General features: G+C 46.7%; 2 protein-coding genes across 3 annotated transcripts in view; one reads left to right on the top strand and one right to left on the bottom strand.

The window, feature by feature from the left end:
- Positions 1 to 9,157, top strand: part of mdc1 (mediator of DNA damage checkpoint 1) — a 40,633-nt gene extending 31,476 nt beyond the window's left edge. For both annotated transcript variants that reach the window (XM_048616615.1, XM_048616614.1), the window contains 6 exons: positions 1 to 545; positions 3,834 to 4,013; positions 5,023 to 5,205; positions 6,388 to 6,513; positions 6,904 to 7,014; positions 8,429 to 9,157. The exon at positions 1 to 545 is cut by the window's left edge and continues 1,230 nt beyond it. In XM_048616615.1, coding sequence (XP_048472572.1) covers positions 1 to 545; positions 3,834 to 4,013; positions 5,023 to 5,205; positions 6,388 to 6,513; positions 6,904 to 7,014; positions 8,429 to 8,662 — 1,379 coding nt within the window. In that variant the 3' untranslated portion in view covers positions 8,663 to 9,157. The remainder of the gene's footprint in view (positions 546 to 3,833; positions 4,014 to 5,022; positions 5,206 to 6,387; positions 6,514 to 6,903; positions 7,015 to 8,428) is intronic.
- Positions 9,158 to 11,686: 2,529 nt separating this feature from the next.
- cchcr1 (coiled-coil alpha-helical rod protein 1) lies at positions 11,687 to 20,867 on the bottom strand. Its single transcript, XM_048616686.1, has 8 exons — positions 20,678 to 20,867; positions 20,165 to 20,243; positions 19,865 to 19,989; positions 18,629 to 18,817; positions 16,511 to 16,612; positions 14,588 to 14,739; positions 13,091 to 13,244; positions 11,687 to 12,399 (listed from the first exon to the last, which is right to left on the bottom strand). Exons 1-8 carry the CDS (start codon positions 20,865 to 20,867, stop codon positions 12,299 to 12,301), a joined length of 1,092 nt encoding a protein of 363 aa, XP_048472643.1. The 3' UTR covers positions 11,687 to 12,298.
- Positions 20,868 to 21,822: the final 955 nt, after the last annotated feature.

Genomic DNA, 21,822 nt, shown 5'->3' on the forward strand with positions numbered 1-21,822 from the left:
TTCCTCAAACCGATGGTACATCACAGCAGCACCCAGCGGGCAGAGGCAGGAGGCGCTCTGTGGCAGCACCGATTCAGGGCGAGAGTGTGTTGGACACTTCCCAAACTGATGGTTCGTCACAGGAGCGGCCAGCGGGCAGAGGCAGGAGGAGAGCTGGGTCTGCACTGGGACAGGCTGGGAGTGTGGGGGAGACGCCCCAGACTGACGGTTCACCACAGCAACAGCCCGCAAGCAGAGGCAGGAGGAGAGCTGGCACCTCACCCACAAAGCAGGCTGAGAGTGTGGAGGAGGCTCCCCAAACCCATGGGGCATCACAGCAGCACCCAGCGGGCAGAGGCAGGAGGCGATCTGTGGCAGCACCGATTCAGGGTGAGAGTATGTTGGACACTTCCCAAATTGATGGTTCGTCACAGGAGCGGCCAGTGGGCAGAGGCAGGAGGAGAGCTGGGGGAGAGGCGACAATGCAGGCTGACAATGTGGGGGACACTCCCGAAACCAATCAGTCATTGCAACAGGGACTGACTGGGAGAGGCAGGAAGAAGCAGGTCAGTAATTCCAATGTTGTATATGCAGCACACAGGCAGGCTGCTTGGTTCAATGGTGTATCTGCTCAAAGTGAAGCCCGTCTGCCTGCCCCTGCTGCCCCCTCACTATACATCATCTAACTTCACCAACCTACCCTTCCAATCCTTTCTTCTTCAAATACTTCATCTTAAAGTTTCTCCTTAAATATGTTTGTACAGTTCATTTCGACCATTTCTTGTGGTAGTGAGTTATAAAGTCATGCAGCAAGGAAACAGACCGTTTGGTCCAACTCATCCATGCCAACCAGACATCCCAATCTGATCATGTCCCATTTGCCAGCATTTTCCCATATCCCTCTAAACCCATCGTATTCATGTACCCATCCAGATGCCCTTTAAATGTTGTAATTGAACCAGCCTCTACCACTTCCTCCAACAGCTCATTCCATACATGCACCATCCTCTGCGTGAAAATGTTACCCCTCAGGTCCCTTTTAATCTTTCCCCTCTCACATTAAACCTATGCCCTCTAGTTTTGGACTCCCTTTACCCTGGGGTAAAGACCTTGGCTATTTATCCTGTCCATGGCCCTCATGATTTTATAAACCTCTGTAAGGTCACCCCTCAGCCTCCAACGCTCAACGGGAAAAAGTCCCAGCTATTCAGCCTCTCCCGATAGCTCAAACCCTCCAACCCTGGCAACATCCTTGTAAATCTGTCTGCACCCTTTCAAGTCTAACAACATCTTTCTGTAGCAGGGAGACCAGAATTGAACACAGTATTCCAAAAGTGGCCTAACAAATATCCTGTACTGCTGCAACATGACATTCCAACTCTTATAATCAATGCACTGATCAATGAAGGCATGTGTGCCAAATGCCTTTTTCACCACCCTGTCTATCTGTGGTTCCATTTTCAAGGAACGAACGTGCACCCCAAGGTATCTTTATTTGGCAACACTCCCCAGGACCCTACCATTAAGTGTATAAGACCTGCCCTGGTTTGCTGTACCAAAATGTAGTGCCTCACATTGACCTAAATTAAACTCCATCTATCACTCCTCAGCCCATTGGCCCATCTGATCAAGGTCCTATTGTACTCTGAGATAACCTCCTTACCGTCCACTACATCTCCTGTTTTAGTTTTACAGTCCTATCACTGTTTGTGTGTGAAGATATTTCTCCTGAATTTATTATTGAATGTCTTTTACTGATGGCTCCAAATCTTAACATTTGCTGGGAGTGAACAGTTCATCTTTTCATCTACCCTGTCGAATCTTTTCATAATTTTGAAAACGTTTGAATGTGGTTATTGTTCAGCCTTCTCTTTTTCCAGAGAGATTGTTTCAATCTGCCATCATCGTTGTAAATTGTCTTATGAGGTTTTCCATTTTCATACAAACTCTGGAACTGTGCGCAATCATTTCTGTGTGGTCTCCCCACATTTCTGTTTAAGTTTAGTCTAACTGTTATTTTAAAAAAAAAAACTCCCTCATTTTGGCTGAGTGGGTGGAGAGACATTGCCAGGTGTGGCAATGTGTTGACTGGGTTATTGGTTTAACCTTTGGTCTGGTAGCTGATGCCAAAGTGAAGCAGGTTGATGATGGTAGATTTTGGTGACTAGTGGTAAAGTGGAGCAGGTCTCAGCCTGCAGAACTGAGATACAAAGCCATCTGGGTGTTCTAGTTCATAAATCATAAAAGACCGCTCTGCGAGTACAGCAAGTGATTTAGAGGGCTCATAAAATGTTGATGTCTATCCTGAGAGGAATTGAATGCAACAGCAGGGAGATTTGTTTCAGTTATAGATGGGGTAGACAGGAAGAAACCTTTTCCACTGGGGGGAATCATTGAGGGGGCATCGATTTTATGATAAGGGGAAGAGGTTTCAATAAGATGTGAGGAAAATGTCTTTCACCCAGAGGGTGGTGGGAATTTGGAGCTCACTATCTATCAGGGTGGTAGAGGCAGAAGCTCCTGTGATCATTTTCAGTAGTATTTAGATGTACGCTTGTGATGCTAAGGTATACAAGGCTGCGGGCCAAGTGCTGGAAGGTGGGATTAGAATAGTTAGGTGATTGTTTTTGACTGGCATAAGCTCAGTAGACCAAAGGGTCTTTTCCTGTGTTATAGACCTCCTGACTCTATGACTCTACACAGAGCATTGCTGAGGCCACATCTGGAGTATTTTTTATATTATTGGGCTCCTTATTTAAGAAAGGATGTAAAGGTATTGGAAACAGTTACAGAAAAGGTTTACTAGGCTAATACCTGGAATTGCCTGATGATAGGTTTAGAGGAGTAAGAAGGGACTTGATTGAAACCTAAGACTGCCATATGGAGATAAGACCTGTAGATCTGGGCATTTCCCCCTTCCTGCTTGGCTGTTTTTTTTGTATTGTAGCTTTTGTTTATTTTTTAAATTCTGGTTTTGTACCTTGGTTGTTTTTTTTTAAATTGGGGTTTTTGCACCAAAGATGTGCCGGAGAATGGCAACTTAGTAAACTTTTCACTGTACTCCTGTTGCTTCAGTATTTGAGTACACGTGACAATAAAACTTAATTTTTTAGAGCCCTGACTGGGTGGATGCAGAGAAGATGTTTCTTCTTGTGGAGAACCTGAAAGAAGGGGTCACTGTTTAAACATCAGTTACTCCGTTTACCACAGAGATGAGATGAGCCTCCGTTGGCTCCAGGTCAATCATACCTTGTGTTTTAAAATAAAAATCTTATCCATGTTTATCCAGACCCTTTACCTGTCCCTCTGTACCAAAAAGTCGGCCTGGGCTGTAACCTCAAAACCTGGAGTTGAGTTTGAAACTCTGGTTTCAACTCTGAAACTCAGAGGTGACAGTGGAACTGATTTGAGCCCTGGCTGCTGCCCATCCTCTGATCCCATTACATCAGGAGGCCATTTGGCCCATCGTGTCTGTGCCCACCCCTCTTCCCCCGTGCCATTCTCGGGCTTCTTCCCATTACCTTGCAAGTCCCTCCTTCTCAGTTGGGCTGTGTTTGTTGCCATTTTCATCTTCCAGCTCCACTACGGTAATGCCTTCAGGAAAACCATTGTGAAAAATAATGCCAAAGGTTGAAAAGGAAAGTAGTTAATTGTCTTGTCTTTTAAAGGGCACCTTCTTGCTGTGGAAAGCAGAGGGTGTAAGCTAAGCACGAGCAGTGGGTGGGGGTGAGGGAGGGAGGGTGGTGATGGTGGAGGAAGAGATCATCATTAGAATCATCACCCTTCCCTGTTAAAATAAGGTCCTGTCTCCCAGGAACTCACTAAAGCACTTGCTCCGCTCCCTGTCTCTGTAGGAACGTGCACAGCCTTCTTCGCAGGAGACGGCATTGTCATCTGGGCGTAAGCGACACGCACGGGGGGCTAGTCCATCAGAGAGTGAGAAGGAAAGCAGCCCCCCTCCACAGGTTAAAACCCGCCGTACAGCAGGCCGCCTGTCCTCAGGCTCTCTCCTGGATACTGCCCCTCCTCCTAAGGTGAGTTGCAGCACAGCAGTGCATCCATGGGGCTATTTCTGTCGGTGTGTGTGGAGGTCAGTGTGTCCTGCTGTCAAAGCAAACCACCACCTACCTCTTCACATCAGATCATGTTGAGGGATCCCACAAGCTGTTTGGCCAAGGACGTGTGGGGGGTTAATGCTGCCTCGCCTGCCTGTGGGGAGGGACGGTAGGGCCACATCCCTATTAACTAGCATGGATTCTGAAGGAGCCAGAGTACAATAATGAGGTACAGTGTCCAGGATGCTGCAAGTTAACATTACATGCAGGGCTTTGAGGGAGGACTGCAGGGGTCCAGTCCAGTGTATTTTCATGCATTAATATTAGATATAACATGAGGCTGCAGGGCATCATGTTAGGTTACTGCTGAGGCACTTTAGAAACATCAAACGTAGACAAATAGGAACAGGAGGAGGCCCATCGTTCAATATGATCATGGCTAAACATCCAACCCAGTCCCCTGTTTCTGTTTTCTCCCCATTTTCTTTGATCCCTTTAACCCTAGCTCTTTGAAAGCATTCAATGTTTTGGCTCTGACCGTTTTCTGTGGCAGAAAATTCCACAGGCTCGCCACTTTCTGGTTGAAGACATTTCTCCTCATCTCGTTCCTGTATCCCTAGATGTATTTGATACATTAACGTCCTTTAATGTGTAAATGTTAGAGTATAATGGGAGGCTCCAGCAGATCCTGTTAGGATGCCCTGTGCCACGCTGACGTTTTCTTGCCTTCCATTAACCACAAATGTATCAATCTCTTAAATTAGTTCCCCACAGCATCCTTTGCTGCATTTCACAACAATAATGATACAGTAGCTTTGAACACAAGATAGTGTCAGTCAGAGCCAATCTCCCTTGGCCCCCCGCCCCCCATCTTCGTTTTACAGCAGCTGCTTATATCCAGAAGCAGCCTTTCTGCATTCAGTGATAACTTTTTATTTTAAAAGGGATTCTCAGCAGCTCCTGCTGACAGTATCTCTCCCTTTGTCAGGTCATGTTCACAGGGCTGGTTGATGAGAACGGGGTGAAGGTGATTAAACAGCTCGGGGGTGAGGTAGTGGAGTCGGTGCACGACAGCACACATTTGGTCACAGACCGGATTCGGCGTACAGTCAAGTTCCTGTGTGCTGTTGCCAGAGGGATCCCTGTGGTGACCCCGGACTGGCTGGTAAAGGTGAGCTGAATAAATGGTTTTATTGTCGTGTCTGTTAGGCAGTGAGAAAAGCAGTAAAATGCAGTGAAAAGCTTTTACAGTGTCGCTAGTTTTAAGAATAAGAAAAGGAAAAGATATCGCGTAAAGAGAGTTTGTCAGTCCTGAGCAGGCTCATCAATAACACCTGTGCTGTCATTCACCCCACACGCGCGCGCACACACGTACACGCACCTACACATGCACACACACGCACACACATACATACGCGCACACACGCGCGCACCCACACGCACCTGTATACACACACCCATATACACACACATACACACACACACCCCGCCTCGCTGCCTTCTACACCAAACCCAACCAACAATGGAGTTGCCACTCCTCAGGTGCCATCTTTCACCATGGGGGCAATTCTCCTCAGCCACCACCTTGCTGCTGCCTGTGCCAGGCCCACCAACGTCTCTCACCGCTGGGCCCACCTCTTCGATGTGGCTGTGATTCCCTTCCATCTCTACTTTGCCAGCGCCATTGCTGGACCCAACCAGTGATGAAATCGCTGATCCATCTTGTGCTCAGCTTTCTATCGATTTAGAAACCGAGTTCGATCCTGTCAGATCTGCTGCCACGTCCATACTGGATCGGCACAGACCGGAAAATAAATCTTCCTCCCACTATCTCCCTGGTTCAGTCTCCGATTTGAGCTTGTTTCTTCCCAGGCTCTCTGCAAATGGTGCAGCGGTTCAGTAAGCGACACTCACCTCAGAGTCCGAATCTCATGACATTTAAACTCACTCCAGAGTCGACAGTAAAAAAAAACTAAGCAGATGCTGCCATGCAGTGGGGCTGTAATGTTAAACGTGCTGTTGTTCAGATGGGTGTCAAAGATTCCAAAATTGTTTTGGAGAACAGTTGTCCCTGAAACATCAAAACCAACAATAGCATCAGTAAAATTCACCAGTTGCGGCACGGCGCTCCCTCGTTCCTGTCCCCCTGGGGGTGTGGCGCTCCCAACCCCACACAAGGTCTTGGTGGCACTCCCTCGTTTTTGTTCCCATTTATGTTGTCCCTCTTTATGCATAGCTCCTTATGTTTTGTTTTATCTCACTCGTTTTTCTTAATTTTTGGACTGTTTCGGTCTTCTCCCCTCCCCTAAAACGCCTCACTCACCACCTCCTGCTTCACCAAATCCGGAAAAAGTCTGGGAAGAGCAGCTGCTTCCTGTCCACCAGTGGGTTCTTGGTTGATGACAGCGATCAGGAGAAGAAATTTAACTTCAAGCTAGCTGAGTCCCTGCAGAAAGCGAGGGAGCAGCCACTTCTCCAGGTTAGTGACATCTCTGTCTCCGCTAGCGTGTGTCAGGGGGAGCGAGGGAGGAAAGGAACAGAAAAGACAGGCCCACAGGGTGTGCAGGCACTCCAGGGCCGGACAGTGGGTGACCTGTTGAATCGACCCTTGCTGCTCTCTCTTGTTTCACTCTATGTTAATAAGTGTTCCAACTGTGATCCGTGCCCGTTTATTAAAGTGAGGGTTGGACTGATCGCTGGACCCAAGCTGACACCTGGTTTCTCAGGATGAGGTTTGGGGGCCGACGTGGGGAACGGTGCAGTTTAACGTGTAAACGTCCAGACAATGTAACAGTGTGTGACAAGGGTTCACCTGCCTTGCGGGGCCAAGGGGTGATGGGTCTGTTTGTGTTTATCCGAATCCCGGCAGGATTATCGGGTCCATGTGACGTCGGGTGTTCTCCCTGAGCCAAGCCAGATGGAGAGCATTGTCCAGTGCAGCGGAGCCACCGTGCTGCCCAAAATGCCGCGCATGTACAAGGTAAGACTTGTCCTGCTGCCCACTAACTGCTTATTGTCTGTGTGGCTGCCAGAACTCTACAGGGCAAGGAAGGACCTGTGCTGACAGGAGAGAGAATGAATTTGTGTGTGATTAGTGTGTGTGTGTGTGTGTGAAAGTAAATCCAAATAGTTTTCAGCCTCGAGTAATTTTCAGGGCTGTGGGACCCGAGTGAAGGACATGTAATGGTTCAGAGAGACTCTGAGGGCATGGGATCGAATCCCACCCTGGGATAAATCCAGAATAACGATCATCAGGCTGTCATCAATCGTCCTTTAGGAAAGAAAATCTGCTGCCCTTTCCAGGTCTGGCTTATGAGTGACTCCACACCCACGGCATCTGAAATGGCTGAGCAGGTCACTCAGTGCAAGGGCAGTTAAGGATAGGCGACGTCAGCCGTGCCCCATCCTGTGCCGGAGTTTTAATTGAAATTGTTCTGGCGCAGATACAGAAGGCCGAGTGGCCTGTGTTGCACGACAGCAGTTCTCAAAGTCTCAGTGCTTTCCAACTAACGAAGCCATTCCCTTAAAGTGCCTTCACTGTTGTGATGTCGGAAATACAGCGGCCAGTTTGCACTAAGCGTGCTGTCTCCAGCTCACTGTCCCTGTGATGTTGGTCACTGAGCTGAGCTGCCCTGCTCCTGTATGAAATGGGACCTGCGATTAGTGCACTCAAACACACAGATTAGAAAAAGGCCATTTGGTATCTTGAACCGGAAGGTGTGCATCATAGCGGCTCTTAACACGTTAAATAAAATATCTACATGACAGGAGAACCGAGCTGTCTGATGTCCTGCCGTTCAGTCTGACGTGTGTCAGTATCGCCCCCTGCAAGTTCCCCTCCAAGCCACTCACCAGCCTGACTTGGAAATATATCGCTGTTGCTTTAGTGTCGCTGGGTCAAAATCCTGGAATTCCCTCCCGAAGGGACATTGTGGGTCAACCTACAGCACGTGGACTGCAGCGGTTCAAGGAGGCAGCTCACCCCCACCTTCTCAAGGGGCAGTTGGGGACAGGCAACAAATGCTGGGCAAGCTAACGATATCCTCTCATGCCATGAACAAATTTAACAAAAGGCACAAAACTTTGTGTGGAAACCATTCACACAAACACAGGAAACATTTTCCCGGAATCCTGGTCAAAATCTATCTTTCTCATTCGTCATCACCTTGACAGGTTTAATTAATCTGCTGTTGGGTGGGTGTTTGTGGTCAGCTCAGCTGTCCCTAACCGATTGGCTGTAAAACATCCTCAGGCACTATATAAATGCAGGTCCTTTTTATCATTTTGGTGGGCATCCTGCAGTGCGGGCAGTTGTCGGATGGCATTAGTTATCGACTGTGGTGATTGTGATTTGAAACTGTTTGTGTGGGTTTTTTTTCCCATCAATGCCACAGGCGAAAACCCTGGTGATTTCATGCCCAGACGACCTGCCCAAGTGCAAACCTGCCCGGAATGCCAAGGTCCCTATTGTCAATGCCGAATTCATCCTGACTGGGATTCTGCAGCAGGTGGTGGACTTGGTGAGTTACCGACTGGACCTGGACGTCGCTGACCAGCCAGAGGGGAAGGTCAAAAAGAGGAGTTTAGCAGCAGCACAGTCCACTGAAAGCAGGAAAAAGAAGCGTTGACTTGTTTTAAAACCAGATGTAGGAATTTTATTGCAGTTGTAAATCCGTAATGTAATTTTATACATATTAAAAAAGAATGAAGAAACCTAATGTAATGATTTCATTCCCAGTAGTCGGTCGGGGAGTTGTTTTTAACCACTGACTGGAATTGCAAATGATAAACACCTCAGGAATTTTTGTAGCTGTCCCTACTTTTGCAGAGGTCTTTTGAGTGTTTTGTGAGAAATGAATTTCAGTCGAATGGTAAGGTATTTACCAGTGCCCACAGTGACAGACATTGCTACACACCAAAAGCTTGCAGCCTGTAAATGTTTAGTCCCAGAGAGAGAGAGGGAGCTGTCACTTTGCCACTGTGAAGATTGCGTACAGATCTCACCGTGCCACAGAATTATTTCTTTAAACAAAACCTGCTGCTACCAGCTTGCTGATCTGTGTGTGTCCTGTGTTTAAGTGTAGCGAAAGCTTGGTACATTAAAGGCTTTGTGTATTTTGTAATTGTGTGTGTCATCTTTTGATTGCCTGTGGATTAGTTTGCAATATTCTGGCACTCTACAATGGATCATCCTGCAGGTTCAAACCTCCTGCCTCCAGCTCGGTCGCCAAACCTCCATCAATAACGGTCACCTCAGGCCTGTCCTCCATTCCTCCCCCCCAGCCCGGCTGCTCACTGACCGACAGACACCACGCTGCAGCCAACTCCTTTAAAAATAAACACCCGGGAATGAAAATAAACACCAACATCTGGGACAACGAATTGTCTCGTGTCTCTTCCTGTGTACGCAATTCTGAGGGAGAGCCCATTTGTTTTGGGAGCCTCTGTGCACCCAGGTTTTATCAATACATAAAGGAAGACTCGAAAGACTGGGCTTTCCTGGCATGGGGATGTTTTATAACACTTTGTAGCCATTGAATTATTTTTGATGGTGCCATCTCTGTGGTGTAGCATAGATTCAATTTTTTTTTCCCCCACTTTTGCCAAGGGTGCTCCTGCAGCAGGCTTCTGGATTTGAAACTGTGAGCATCTTATGGAACAGAGAATCAGTTGTAGCCTGGTTAACTGGGTGGTGTTTCTGATTATGTATGTGCTGTTACTGTGGGGAAATAAATCTTGAGTTTTGACACTTATGGCCAGGTGACAGGCGATAGAACACCTTCCACTCTCCTTCCAGTTCTCAGTTCTGCATAATCAGTGCTTTGAAAAGAACTTACTTGTCAATTTAATAGGTGCTTAATTGTCTAACTGCTATGACTGTAAAAAACAAATGCAGGTTTTCTTGAGGTTTAAAACAAAAACAGTTTGCTGCTCACATCTGATCAAAGCTACAAAATGCAGTGACTCTAACTCTCGCATGCATTCGATCACTCTCTCTCGTACGTGCCCCCTCTGCAATCTCCCTCTTTCTCAACCACGCACATGCACACACAGGGTGGGTGATACAGAGATAGGTTACACAGAGCTTAAATTATTAAGAATATCCCCAAAAATGACAATCATACATGGACCCTGAAGGTTGTATGGTAATGCTTTGTTCAGTATGCAAGGAGTGAAGGGATATGGACCAAGGGCAGGCAGAAGGGATTAGTTTCATTTGGCGTCATATTCAATACGACTTTGTGGTTCGAAGGGCCTGTTCCTGTCCTGTATAGTTCTGCATTGAATTTTCCTAGATTCTGTGCAGCAGTGATTTAAGGATGTAGAGTCTGAATGGATGCTCTCTCGTCTTTCCTGTAGTGTCAGCAGCTGTTTGGTATCCAATGGAGAACGCTGCCTGTGCTGTTTGGCTGGTCACATAGAGGTTGTAGATGTTGGTTTGTTTGCTGAGCTGGGAGGTTTGATAGCAGATGTTCATCCCTTTACTGGATGATATCCTCAGTGCTGTGGAGTCTCCTGTGAAGTGCTGTTGTCTTCCCGAGCTACAAATTTTCACTCAAAACAGAAACAGGTGGCATTGGATTCCCATGGGATTGTGTCCCAAGAGATTGGGGAATGGCTGGACAGGAGGCCAGTGTCATAATCCATTCCATTGGGACAAACAGTTCTCCAGCCTCCTGCTACTAACACTGTCTGACATGCAGTAACAGGTGGATTCAAAGTGTACATTTAAATGGGTTTATAGCCTCAGCCCCAGGACCACTCCACCGTGTCATCTTTTCTGTAGCTACACCAGGATTTCTGATTTCAGCTGGCAGGGATGATCCTTGAGGTGCAGTGGTAGTGTCCTTACCTCTGAGCCAGGAGGACTGGGTTCAAGTCCCACCTGCCTCAGAGGTGTGTAAATAACACCCTGAACAGGTTGATTAAAAATACCTATAAGCAAGAGGTTTCCTTGCTCATGTTGACTTGATGTCACAAAACTTCATCGGGTCTGGAGTCAATGTTGGGAACTCCCAGGACGACTCCCCCTGACTCTATACTACCTGACCGATGGGACAGGCCATACCCAAGGACTGTGATGATGCTGTCTGTAAGGTATAATTCTGAGAGTATGACTAAATCAGACTAGTCTGAGAGACAGCTCTCCTCCCAGATATTAGTATCAGGATTGACAGGACTGTAATTGCCAAAGTCGACTTTATGGTGTTTTAGTTGATACGTGGTGGTCTGTGCAATTTCACTACCTTTTTCCTTTCTAGTAGTTCATACAACTGAGTGGCTACCTCGGCCATACCAGGAAAGGACAGTAAGTGAACCAGATGGATTCCTACAACAACTGACAGTATTTACATGGTCATTGTTAGATTGTCTAATACCAGATTACCTGCTGTGCTGGGATTCAAACCCAGGTGGCCAGAACATCCTCTGGGGCTCTGGACTACTAGTTTAGTGGCAATGTCACCAGGCCATTGTTTCCCCTCAACAAGGGAGTCAAAGGTTATCAAGTCTTACCTTAAAAATATTCAATCCAAAGACTTGCAACACTAAGAAAAAAAACTTTTTAAAAATTGCACCCTCTACTGGAGTTTCTCAGTGCAGAGATAAACCGTCTCTAATTCTGCACCTTAACTGAGATGTGAAACAGCAAATTGATTTTAAAAAGTCATTTTTATTTATTAATACAAAACATTTTTCCAGTAAAAAAATAAATATAAACAATGTACAGTTTACAAGGATACAACTGAAGAATTTGAGAACTTGTCTGCAAAGAAACACTGAAAATGAAATTCAACCAAACCATTTAAAATTCACAGTGCTCTTTGGTATTGAATGTTGGGTATTTATTTTCACTTCCTTAAACAGGTGAACATCAAACACACACCTTCCCAACTACACTTTGACCACACTTTGCTGAAAGTTCAGTTGGTTATGATCCAGAGACTGTGGGTAGAGACCTGAGGAGTAAGCTGATGTCAAGACCGAACTGCTCTGAAGAAAGGTCAATGACCTGAAATGTTAACTCCACTTTGTCTCCACAAATGCTGCCAGACCTATTGACGTTGATCCAGTATTTTTTTTTGTTCTTATTTCAGATTTCCATCATCCACAATATTTTGCCTTAATATGGAATATAATAGGGATGAGCACTGCTGATTCCTGTTTTTCATGCATTCTTGTAATTAAACACTGAATTATCGGAGGTGAACTGGATGCTGTTGTTCCTTCCACAAGGCTGACCAGTAGACTGCACATTCCTTTTCTTACTCGCTCTCCTCTTCCTCGTTTGTGTCTCCATCCTCCTGATCCCCAATCACAGCAGCACTCAGGACCTCCAGCTCATTGAGAACCTCAGCAAGGGAAGCTGGATAAGAAAGAACTTCCATTTACACAGCCCTTCTCACAGCAAGTGCTCAGTGCAGCCACTGCAGTGCTATTCAAAATATGGTCAATGTTACAAGGTCGAAAAGGCAGCAACGCAACTGTATGCAAGTTCCAAAACAGAATGGAAAGTTGCTAGAGGAGACCATTTGGCCCACTCCACCTGTACTGGTTCTCTGAAAGGGCATTTTGCCTACAGTCATTATCCTGCCTTCTCCCCTCAACCCTACACATTCTTCCTTTTCAAATAACAGTAATTCCATTTCAAATGCCACAACTAAACCTACCTTCCCATGCTCTCAGACAGTACATTCCAGACCCTAACCACTCTCTGCATTGAAAAAAAACGTTGTCCTCAAATAGTTCTTGCTGGTTATTTTAAATCTGTGCCTCTCATTCTCATAATCCTATCATAATTGGGGACAGTTTCTCCCTCACCTACTCTGCCCAGGCCCTCTGCAAAGTGGGGCAGCCGATGTACACACAGCAGAGAGACCAGTAAATCTGCTTTAGTGATATTGGCTGAGGGATAAGTGACTTATCAAGTGCTTACAGTGATTTAATTCTTCCCCATTTTAGTTGGCATTCCAGTCAAATCATTCCTTTCAAGGACAACAAATGGAGGCCTTGCCAATGATGCCCACACCCAATAAAAGAATTAAGAAGCACCTTACCCTTCTTCTGGGCCCGGCTGCTGGTTTTTGAGGCCTGCGAGTCTGGTAACGGCCTGGCCAGCTCCTCTTCGTCAGGCAGGGCGGCTATGGACTGGATAGCCACAGTTCGGCTTTTCCTGAACTGGCTGAGTAACCCTTCCTGCCTGAGTGTGGCCTGTCAAACAAAAACAAAAGATAACCTCACTGTTCACCTTCCCCAGAAGTAAATCTCTTCCCTCTGGAGCACAGAAGTGAGGAAGGCTGAGCTTATTTCCTGTGCCTCACTGCTGTCTGGGTTAGAAGTCAGTGGAGAGTAACAATAACCCCAGTCGGTCAGGCAGCAACCCTGCAGGATTGGGTGGGATGTGGGATTTGATTGCTACTCCTAACTGACTGCACAGTGTAAAATCTGACAGAGTTAGACCAGACCACATCCAATTTCCTGACTGTTCATCTGCTTTCAGTAACTGTAACTAAAAATGCACCGGGGCGCTGTTGTGCCCCATGATTCTGTTCAATTCAAAAAAGGTGCAACGCCTGGCTACGTTCCTATTGCCTGCAGAGGACCGGTCCCTGTAAGGGAGTACATGCAGCTTTGAGCCACATTGTGAATCTGGCTGATAACCCGAAGTTTGCAGCTCGTGTTACCTCTAACAGGTAAAAGAAAGATGTCCAGGCAATGCGGCTTTTTTCATTGAAACGAAAGCATGGGGTGGGGAGCAATACCAGCGATGCACTCTCCATGGCAATGCCTTGACCAGTCTGAGGTGACCTGCCAACAAGTCGGCATCGTTTTCTCTGGCACAACACTTGGTTGTTCTCTTTGAGATTTGGCATTCTTGTGATTCCGTCCTGAGGAGTGTAAGATGATGTGTTTTTTCAGCATTAATCATAATAATCCTATTGATTAAATAACAAAGGCCTAGCTACTCTGCAACACACACAGTGCTCAGCAGCGCTTAGAAGGGTCTCGCTTAGAAACAGTGATTGAGACAGTAATTACATAAACATCAGGACTAGGGCCTGTGATCTTGCCAAGGATCTCCACCTGTCTTTCCTCCTGCAGATAGTGGTAGGAAATGGCTCTGTCTAGAGGTGTTTTTACTGGTGTACTGGGGACTGAGCTTGATTTCCCAGGAACAACAATGTGGCCCAGGCTGATAGCTCCCTGCAGCACCATCTACGCATGGGGAATTGACGTAAATCTAGAAAACGCAATGAGTCTCTCCCCATTGCTGTCCACTTCCGGATCTTCCGTTTCTCAGAAACAGGCTGTTTGATCCACAGCAATATTTGTGCTCCATGAGCTACGTCTGACCCAACATCATCTCACCAATCACCATATCCCCAATCCCCATCCTCTTCACACTAACCCATTCACCATTCTGTCTGATAGCGAGTTCCACGATCCTCTGGGCAAAGCCATTTCTCTTGATCTGTTTGATCACGTGGTCTCAGGACCCACTGGCCTTCTTGAGACCCACAAAGTCAACCCTGTAAATGTAGGGCACCACTCACCACCAGAAGGTTCCTGTCCCTCTCCAGTTCATGCAGCTTGGTACTGAGTTGCTGGATTTCCCTCTGGTGCTGCTCTTCGTGTAACTTTTCACATGCCTGCATTCGCTCTTTGTCCCGGGCTGCCTGCCTGTCAGTTTGACGGAGGGCGACGACTATATAAAACCAGGACAGCATACAAAGCAAGTGTCACGCTCAGCAAGGGCCTGAACAAAATGCTTCAGTGGCACAATTCACGGTTTTTAAACCGTTCTCACACAGCATCGCCCCTTTTTTACCCAAATGTGGTACACTGCAAAAACCCCTTTGTTCAGCTCATCTGGTACCGCCTCTAAGCTGATGCACGGTCTATAGGAGGCACAGGATTGCAGATGTCTGTTTGTATGTAGGTGCAGTAGGACAGAGCAGGGAAGAGGGCAGACAGGAATCAGAGTGTGCCACAGACAGGAGAGCAGAGAGCAGCAAATGAGGGCAGCACAGGAGGGTGGACTGTCAGAGGTGAGTCGACACAGGTAGGGGAAAGTCTCTCTGCAGTCTATTGACAATCTCCAGAGAACCAGGGCACATACAGCATACGTCGGCAGAGTCGAGAAAGGTACAGGATGGCCAATATGACACTGAAACAGGAGTGGGTCATTCTGCCATTCAATAGGCTCGTGGATGATCCAACATGCACACTTTCCCGAGTTTGCTCCGTAATCCTTGATTTCCCGAAAAAACCAAGAATCTATTAATCTCAGCCTTATATATACACAAGGACGCTCACCCACAGCTCTCTGTGGCAAGGAGTTCCAGAGATTCTCAACCCTCTGAGAGAAGACAGTCCTCCTCATGTCAGCCTTAAAATGGTGCCCCTTTACTCTGAGTCTATGCCCTCTGTTCCTAGACTCTCCCATGAGGGGAAACATCTTTTCAGCATTTACCCTGTCAAGCCCCTTAGAATCCGACATGTTTCAGTGAGATCACCTCTCACTTTTCTAAATTCCAATGAGTGGAGTCCCAACCTGTTTAGCCTTTGTCCATACCAGGGATCATCCTAGTGAACCTTCTCTGAACTGCAGAGAAGGCCCAGGGAGTAAAGGTTCTTTTGATACTGGGTTGAGTTCGGACAGTTAGCTCTATCATTGGACTCTCACTGTTTGTACTGACCACGATTGAAGTTTCCCAGTTTTAGACAAGCTGGTTATTAGGAAGATGCTATTATTAAAAATAAAAAGGCTAAATCTGATAAGTTTATTTTGTGATTGTCACTGATTACCCCAGAATTTTACTACAGCCAGTTTAAAACGAGCTCAGAGTGCAGACATTCTGTAAAAACCGAAAGAACTGTGGATGCTGTAAATCAGGAACAAAAACAAAGGGACCCTTGAAGGGTCACCGGATCCGAAATGTTAACTCTGTCTTTTTCCTTCACAGATGCTGCCAGACCTGCTGAGCTTTTCCAGCAACTTTGTTTTTGTTGCAGACATTATGTAACTGCAAGGCTGACCACATATTGAATATTTATATCTGCCTGTGACCATCAACATGACAGACTTGCAGTTTTAGTGTTTTTCATGTAAATATGCCACAAAGACTTATCAGTTGCAAATTGCCATTAAGTCACGAGAGAATATTCTATCTGATTTCCCACTCACCATCCCCTCGATGTGCTCACTCCCACCCCACTCACCGGTCCCTCGATGTGCTCTCTCCCGCCCTTTGGTGCGCTCATTCCTACCCCACTCACTGATCTTTTGGTTCACTTACGCCTACCCCATTCACCGGCCCCTCGGTGCACTTGCTCCTACCCCATTCACCGACCACTGGAACACTCGCTCCCATCCCACTCACTGGCCCCTTGGTGTGCTCTCTCCTGCACCTCGGTGTGCACGCTCCTACCCTACACACCTGCCTCTCGGGGCTCTCCCTCCTGCCCCCACCTACCAGCCTTGGTGTGCTCCCTCCGGGCCTCGTTGAGACGTTTCTCCATCTTGGACAGTTGCTCGGCCAGCCGCTGCTCTGCTTCTGCCACTTTCTCTGCGAGAGCTGCAAAGCCAGCACAGAGCACATGACGACGGAATTAAAGTTCTGAACATATGAGTGACAAGCATCAATGCCACCTCAGACAGAAAAACCCCTGGGGAGTGGATTCAGTGGGTGAAGGGGCAGGACGGTGGCAGAAAGGAGATCCCTACGGGGTTGGGGTTGGGGGGCGGGGAGGTTAGTGCATGCTCTTCACTCTAAGAGTCCAGAAAGTAGCACGATTAGAGAATTGAGTTTCGGAGCACTAACAAAATCACCTAGCCGCTACACCAGCTGTAGGTTTACTTACAGTGCCTTATGGATGGGTTATTAAACTGAGCTCCCATCGAGCTGCTTGGCTGACGGTAACATACCCTGTAGCACTGTTCAGAGAACAGCACAGGAGCTCCCCACGATGCTCTGGCCAGGATTTATCCCTCAACCAACATCATTGTGAGCGGAGCAATACACATTGTCTACAAGGACTTCAGCAAGGTGTTTAACAAGGTTCTGCATGGTAGTCCGGTTACCAAGGTTAGATCGCATGGGATCCGGGGGAACTAGCCAATTGGATATAAAATTGGCTTGAAGGTAGGACTCAGAGGGTGGTGATGGAGGGTTGCTTTTCAGACTGGAGGCCTGTGACCAGCGATGTGCCACAAGGATCAGTGCTGGGTCCACTGCTTTTTGTTATTTATATAAATGATTTGGATATGGATATACGAGGTACAGGTAGTTCTGCTATACTGCGTGTTTCGTTAATGCAAATTGGCTGTAACGCAATTGATGAATAATGGATGCTGTTTGGATAATGCAAACTTTCTGCTGTACAGGTATGGCAATTTTCTATAGCAATTTCCCTATAAGGTGATTTTCTATAACACAAGGTTACACAAGAACACGACTATCGTGTTAGAGGAGAACTACCTGTAGAGCAGGAAGTTTGTGTTATACAAACAGCGTCCACTATTCAACAATCGCATTACAGCCAATTCACGTTAACGAAACACGCGTTATAGCAGAACTACCTGTACAGGTATAACGATTTTCTATAGTGATCTCCCTATAACACAATCTCCTATAGCACGAGATCACACGAGAACGCAACTATCACATTATAGAACTACCTGTATGATTTGTAAGTTTGCAGATGACACCAAAACTGGTGGTGTAGTGGACAGTGAAGAAGGTTATCTCAGAGTACAACAGGACCTTGATCAGATAGACTGAGGATTGGCAGATGGGGTTTAATTTAGATAAATATGAGGTGTTGCATTTCGGTAAGGCAAACCAAGGCAGGATTTAGACACATAACAGTAAGGTCTTGGGGAGTATTGCTGAACGAAGAGACCTTGGGGTGCAGGTTCATTGTTCCTTGAAAGTAGAGTCTCAGGTAGACAGGATAGTGAAGAAGGCATTTGGTACACTTGCCTTCGTTGGTCAGTGTATTGAGTTGGGACATCGTGTTGCGGCTGTACAAGACATTGGTGAGGCCGCTTTTGGAATACTTTGTATAATTCTGGTCACCCTTCCATAGGAAAGATGTTGTTAAACTTGAGAAAAGATTTACAAGGATGTTGCCGAGATGGGAGGGTTCGAGAAGGTGAATAGGCTGGGGTTACTTTCCCTGGAGCATGGAGGCTGAACAGTGACCTTACAGAAGTTTATAAGATCATGAGGGAAACAAAACCAGTCTGACTGCAAGTTGATAAACAGCCAGATTCTAAACAAGGCCTCACACCTAAAATGCATTGTCTGAAGTGGGATGAACCTCTGGTATACTGAGGGAACTCATAAAACCTTTAGTTATCTCAGGACAGTGACTTGAAAGAAATTCAGGAATTTGCATATTGATCCTTTCTAACGGTATAGTGATTTAATAGCCGTCTTAGGTTTGTTCAACACCGCATCAGTGCTATGACCCTTTGATCTTTTGCTTATACAGAGTGTGGGGGATGGGAGTTCAAGAAGCTGTGGCCCTTCACCCAACTGGGAATATTAGCATTGGGCAGGGTGATCGGTCATTCAGGAGAAACTAGCCTTGTTCATATTTCTGCTGCTGCCGGCCCAGTTCGATCCGCAGGGTCTCCGCAGCTTCTTGACTGTCTGCAAGCTGCTTCTGACTCTCGCTCAGTTTCTCGGTCAGTCTCTGCTGGCACTGAGTCTTCTCTGTCAAAGCTTCCTCCAACTGGCCCATCACTACCAGGTGATCCTTTAAATCAGTGTCAACTGGAGCAAATGGGAAATATAAATACCAGTAAACTGTCCCAGAGAACACTTTGATTCTCAACAACAAACAAACTAGTATTCGTATCATAGTGAAACATCGCAAAGCCCTTCATGGGCCTGCTATCAGAGCACATCTGACAGTGAGCATTCCCCAGGAATATGCCAGGGCAGGCAATGACCAACTTGGTCAAAGAAATAGATTTTAAGAAGTGTCTTTAAGGAGTTATGGACAGAAGTGGAGAGGTTTATTTGAACTGCTGAAGGTGGAACTATTGGAATTGAGGATGACAGAACTGACGGAGAGCAGATACCTGGCATGACTTGGACAAGACTGCTTTTCCACAAGAACCAGCTGTTTTCTCATCTCACCTAAAAGTGCTGGCGGGTGTCATTCCCCCTGGACAGTTGCCCCTGTGGGTGGTTTTAGATCATTCTGGATCTCTACTTTATCTCCTTCCAACCACCACAGAGAGTGCGAACGTGTGTGTGTGTGTGTGTGTGTGTGTGTGAGAGAGAGTGTGCATGTGTGTGTTTCAGATTTTTGCTCTTCTTCGTGTGAGGAAGCGCTTCCTGGTATCACCCCTGAAGGTCAAGGCCCTGATTTTAATGACCCCTCGTTGTTCTGATCTCTAATCAGAGGACGTAGCTTCATTTACCATACTTCTGGACTCGGTTAATTATCTCAAACACTTCAATTCGTTATTAGATCACACCCCCCCAATCTTCCTCACATGTAGGATGCAAGTGTAACCTTATCACCTTATAATTGGCACGTGCAGTAATAGAAAACATTGGCACTATCGATTCAAAGTCAGTGGCTGTAAAGTGACGGGGGCATTACGTACAAAAACTGAACTTGCTGGAGAAACTCAGCAGGTCTGGCAGTATCTATGGACAGAAAGCACAGTTAATATTTCGAGTCCAGTGACCCTTCTTCAGAACCGTTCTATACCTGAAACATTAACTCGATTTTTGTTTCAGATCTCCAGCATCTGCAGTTCTTTAACTTTAGGGACATAATGTTCATCTCCTTCAAGATGTACCTACATTTTAGCCTGGCCTCAGTAACCTTCTTCTCGATCAGCTGGGAGTTCTTCTTCAGCTCAGCTGCTAACTGGTCCCGTTCCCTGTTCAGCAGCTCCAGCTCTTTCTCCAGATCCCCGTGGGAGCACCTGTGGGAACAGACACCAGAGGCTTTGGGGCTAGGAGGTTCGCGACATCAGCAGCACGTCCCGCACAGGCAGCGAGAGGGAACAGACGGACAAGAATCATGGTTGGGGGAAAGAAGGGACTCAAAACAAAATAGTGCTCGCCCGAAGAGATTGCACCTTTGTCACAAACACTGACCTGCCAGTGTCCGATCCTCCGTCTCCGCTCTTCTCCTGCAGCTGCAGCCGGAAGAGTGCATCCTTCCGAGCGAGTAACCCTGGGCAATGTGAGACACAAACCATCAGCCTGCAATCACACGCAATGCCAGCTCCCCACCATCAAGAGGTGTACTCCCAGCTCATCTTGCTTAACGATTTGTTCTGTTTTGGACTGATGTATCCACCCTAACAAGTCTAGGTATCAGATAGAGGGGACTGTATCTTTCAGCATGAGCTTGCGGCTGAGTAACTCTGAGCAGAAAGTCCTGGGTCAATTTCTGCGGGAAGCGTGGGCAGCGGAAGTTCTCATTGGGTAGAAAGGGGAACAGCAGTCCTTTAACTCTGCTCGTCTTTCCCGTTCAGTGATCTCAATTAGAATGTTCCTGAGTATGGTCGTTGATAAAGTTGCACTCCGTTTAAGAAGGGGCCCAAATATTTGCTGAAAGGCAGAAACTTTGACCTGGATCTAATCCAATTGATAAAAATTGCTTACCGTGGATGGTATCGATCCGCTTGTTAGCAAAGGTCACCCTCTGACCAAGGCTCACCAAACAACACAAGGCCTTCCTTTGTTCCGTCTCCTGCTCCAAGAATCTCTGGTAAAAACTGAGGAGTAATAAGAAGGAAGTGTGTTTTAAATTGACTGACAGTGCAATAGGTCCTGTAGATCCCCCCAATTCCATCCCTGTCTCTAGTTAATCGGTCTTGATCCGGACAATGGTAAATCCTAAACTCAGGGAGCGCACTGGGTAAGAAGCACTTTGATGTCCATCCTCGATAGGGGCAGACACCACTGGGAATTAGTATCAGTCAACTCAGTAATCCAACAACAACTTCTCTTTATGTCGCACCGCTAACATAATAAAACATCGCAAAGTGCGTCTTCACAGGAGTGATCAAAAGGCAAGATTAGATGCTGAGCATAATTGTAAGTCAGTTGTAATAAGCAGCTTGAAACAGACGAAGTAGAGAGGCTGAGAGGTTTAAGGAGAGAATGGCAGAGTTCCCGAACTAGGCAGCTAAATACAGCCACAAATAGCAGAATGGTTAAAACCGGAGTAGCACAAGAGGTGAGGATTAGATGATGTCGTGGAGGGCTGTGCAGCCGCAGTGGATGAGAGATAAGGAGGACGAGGCCAACGGAATATGAAAACAAGGAAGAGAATTTTGAACAAGAACGGTAATTGCCGGAGAAGCACAACATCTACAGAGAGAAAACAGAGCTCGGTGACCCTTTCTACGACCAAGAGAATTTTAAAACTGTGTTGCTTCACCAGGAGCCAGTGTAGGTCAGCGAGCACAGACATGAGAGGAATCAGGGCTTGGCATGAGTAATGATACGACCGGCAGAGATTTGGATGGCCTCATGTTTCCAGAGGGCAGATTCGTGGGTGGCCAGCCTCGACTGTATTGGAATCATCAGGTCTAGGGGAAGGAAAGGACTGGCAGTGGGAGTCAGCCATGGATGAGCTGAGACAGGCTTGCAGCCAGGTGATGTTACAGAACTGGAAACAGGTGATCTTTGCGATAGCACAGGTATGTGCTGAAATGTTCCACTGAGGCACAGTGTCGGCCACAGGTACAGTGAGCAAGGTACAACATCCTGCATCCAAGCAGTAATATGTAATCTAGCCAACC

This window comes from Rhincodon typus, chromosome 35 (genome assembly GCF_021869965.1).
Source record: "Rhincodon typus isolate 14 chromosome 35, sRhiTyp1.1, whole genome shotgun sequence".
Taxonomy (NCBI): Eukaryota; Metazoa; Chordata; class Chondrichthyes; order Orectolobiformes; family Rhincodontidae; genus Rhincodon; species Rhincodon typus.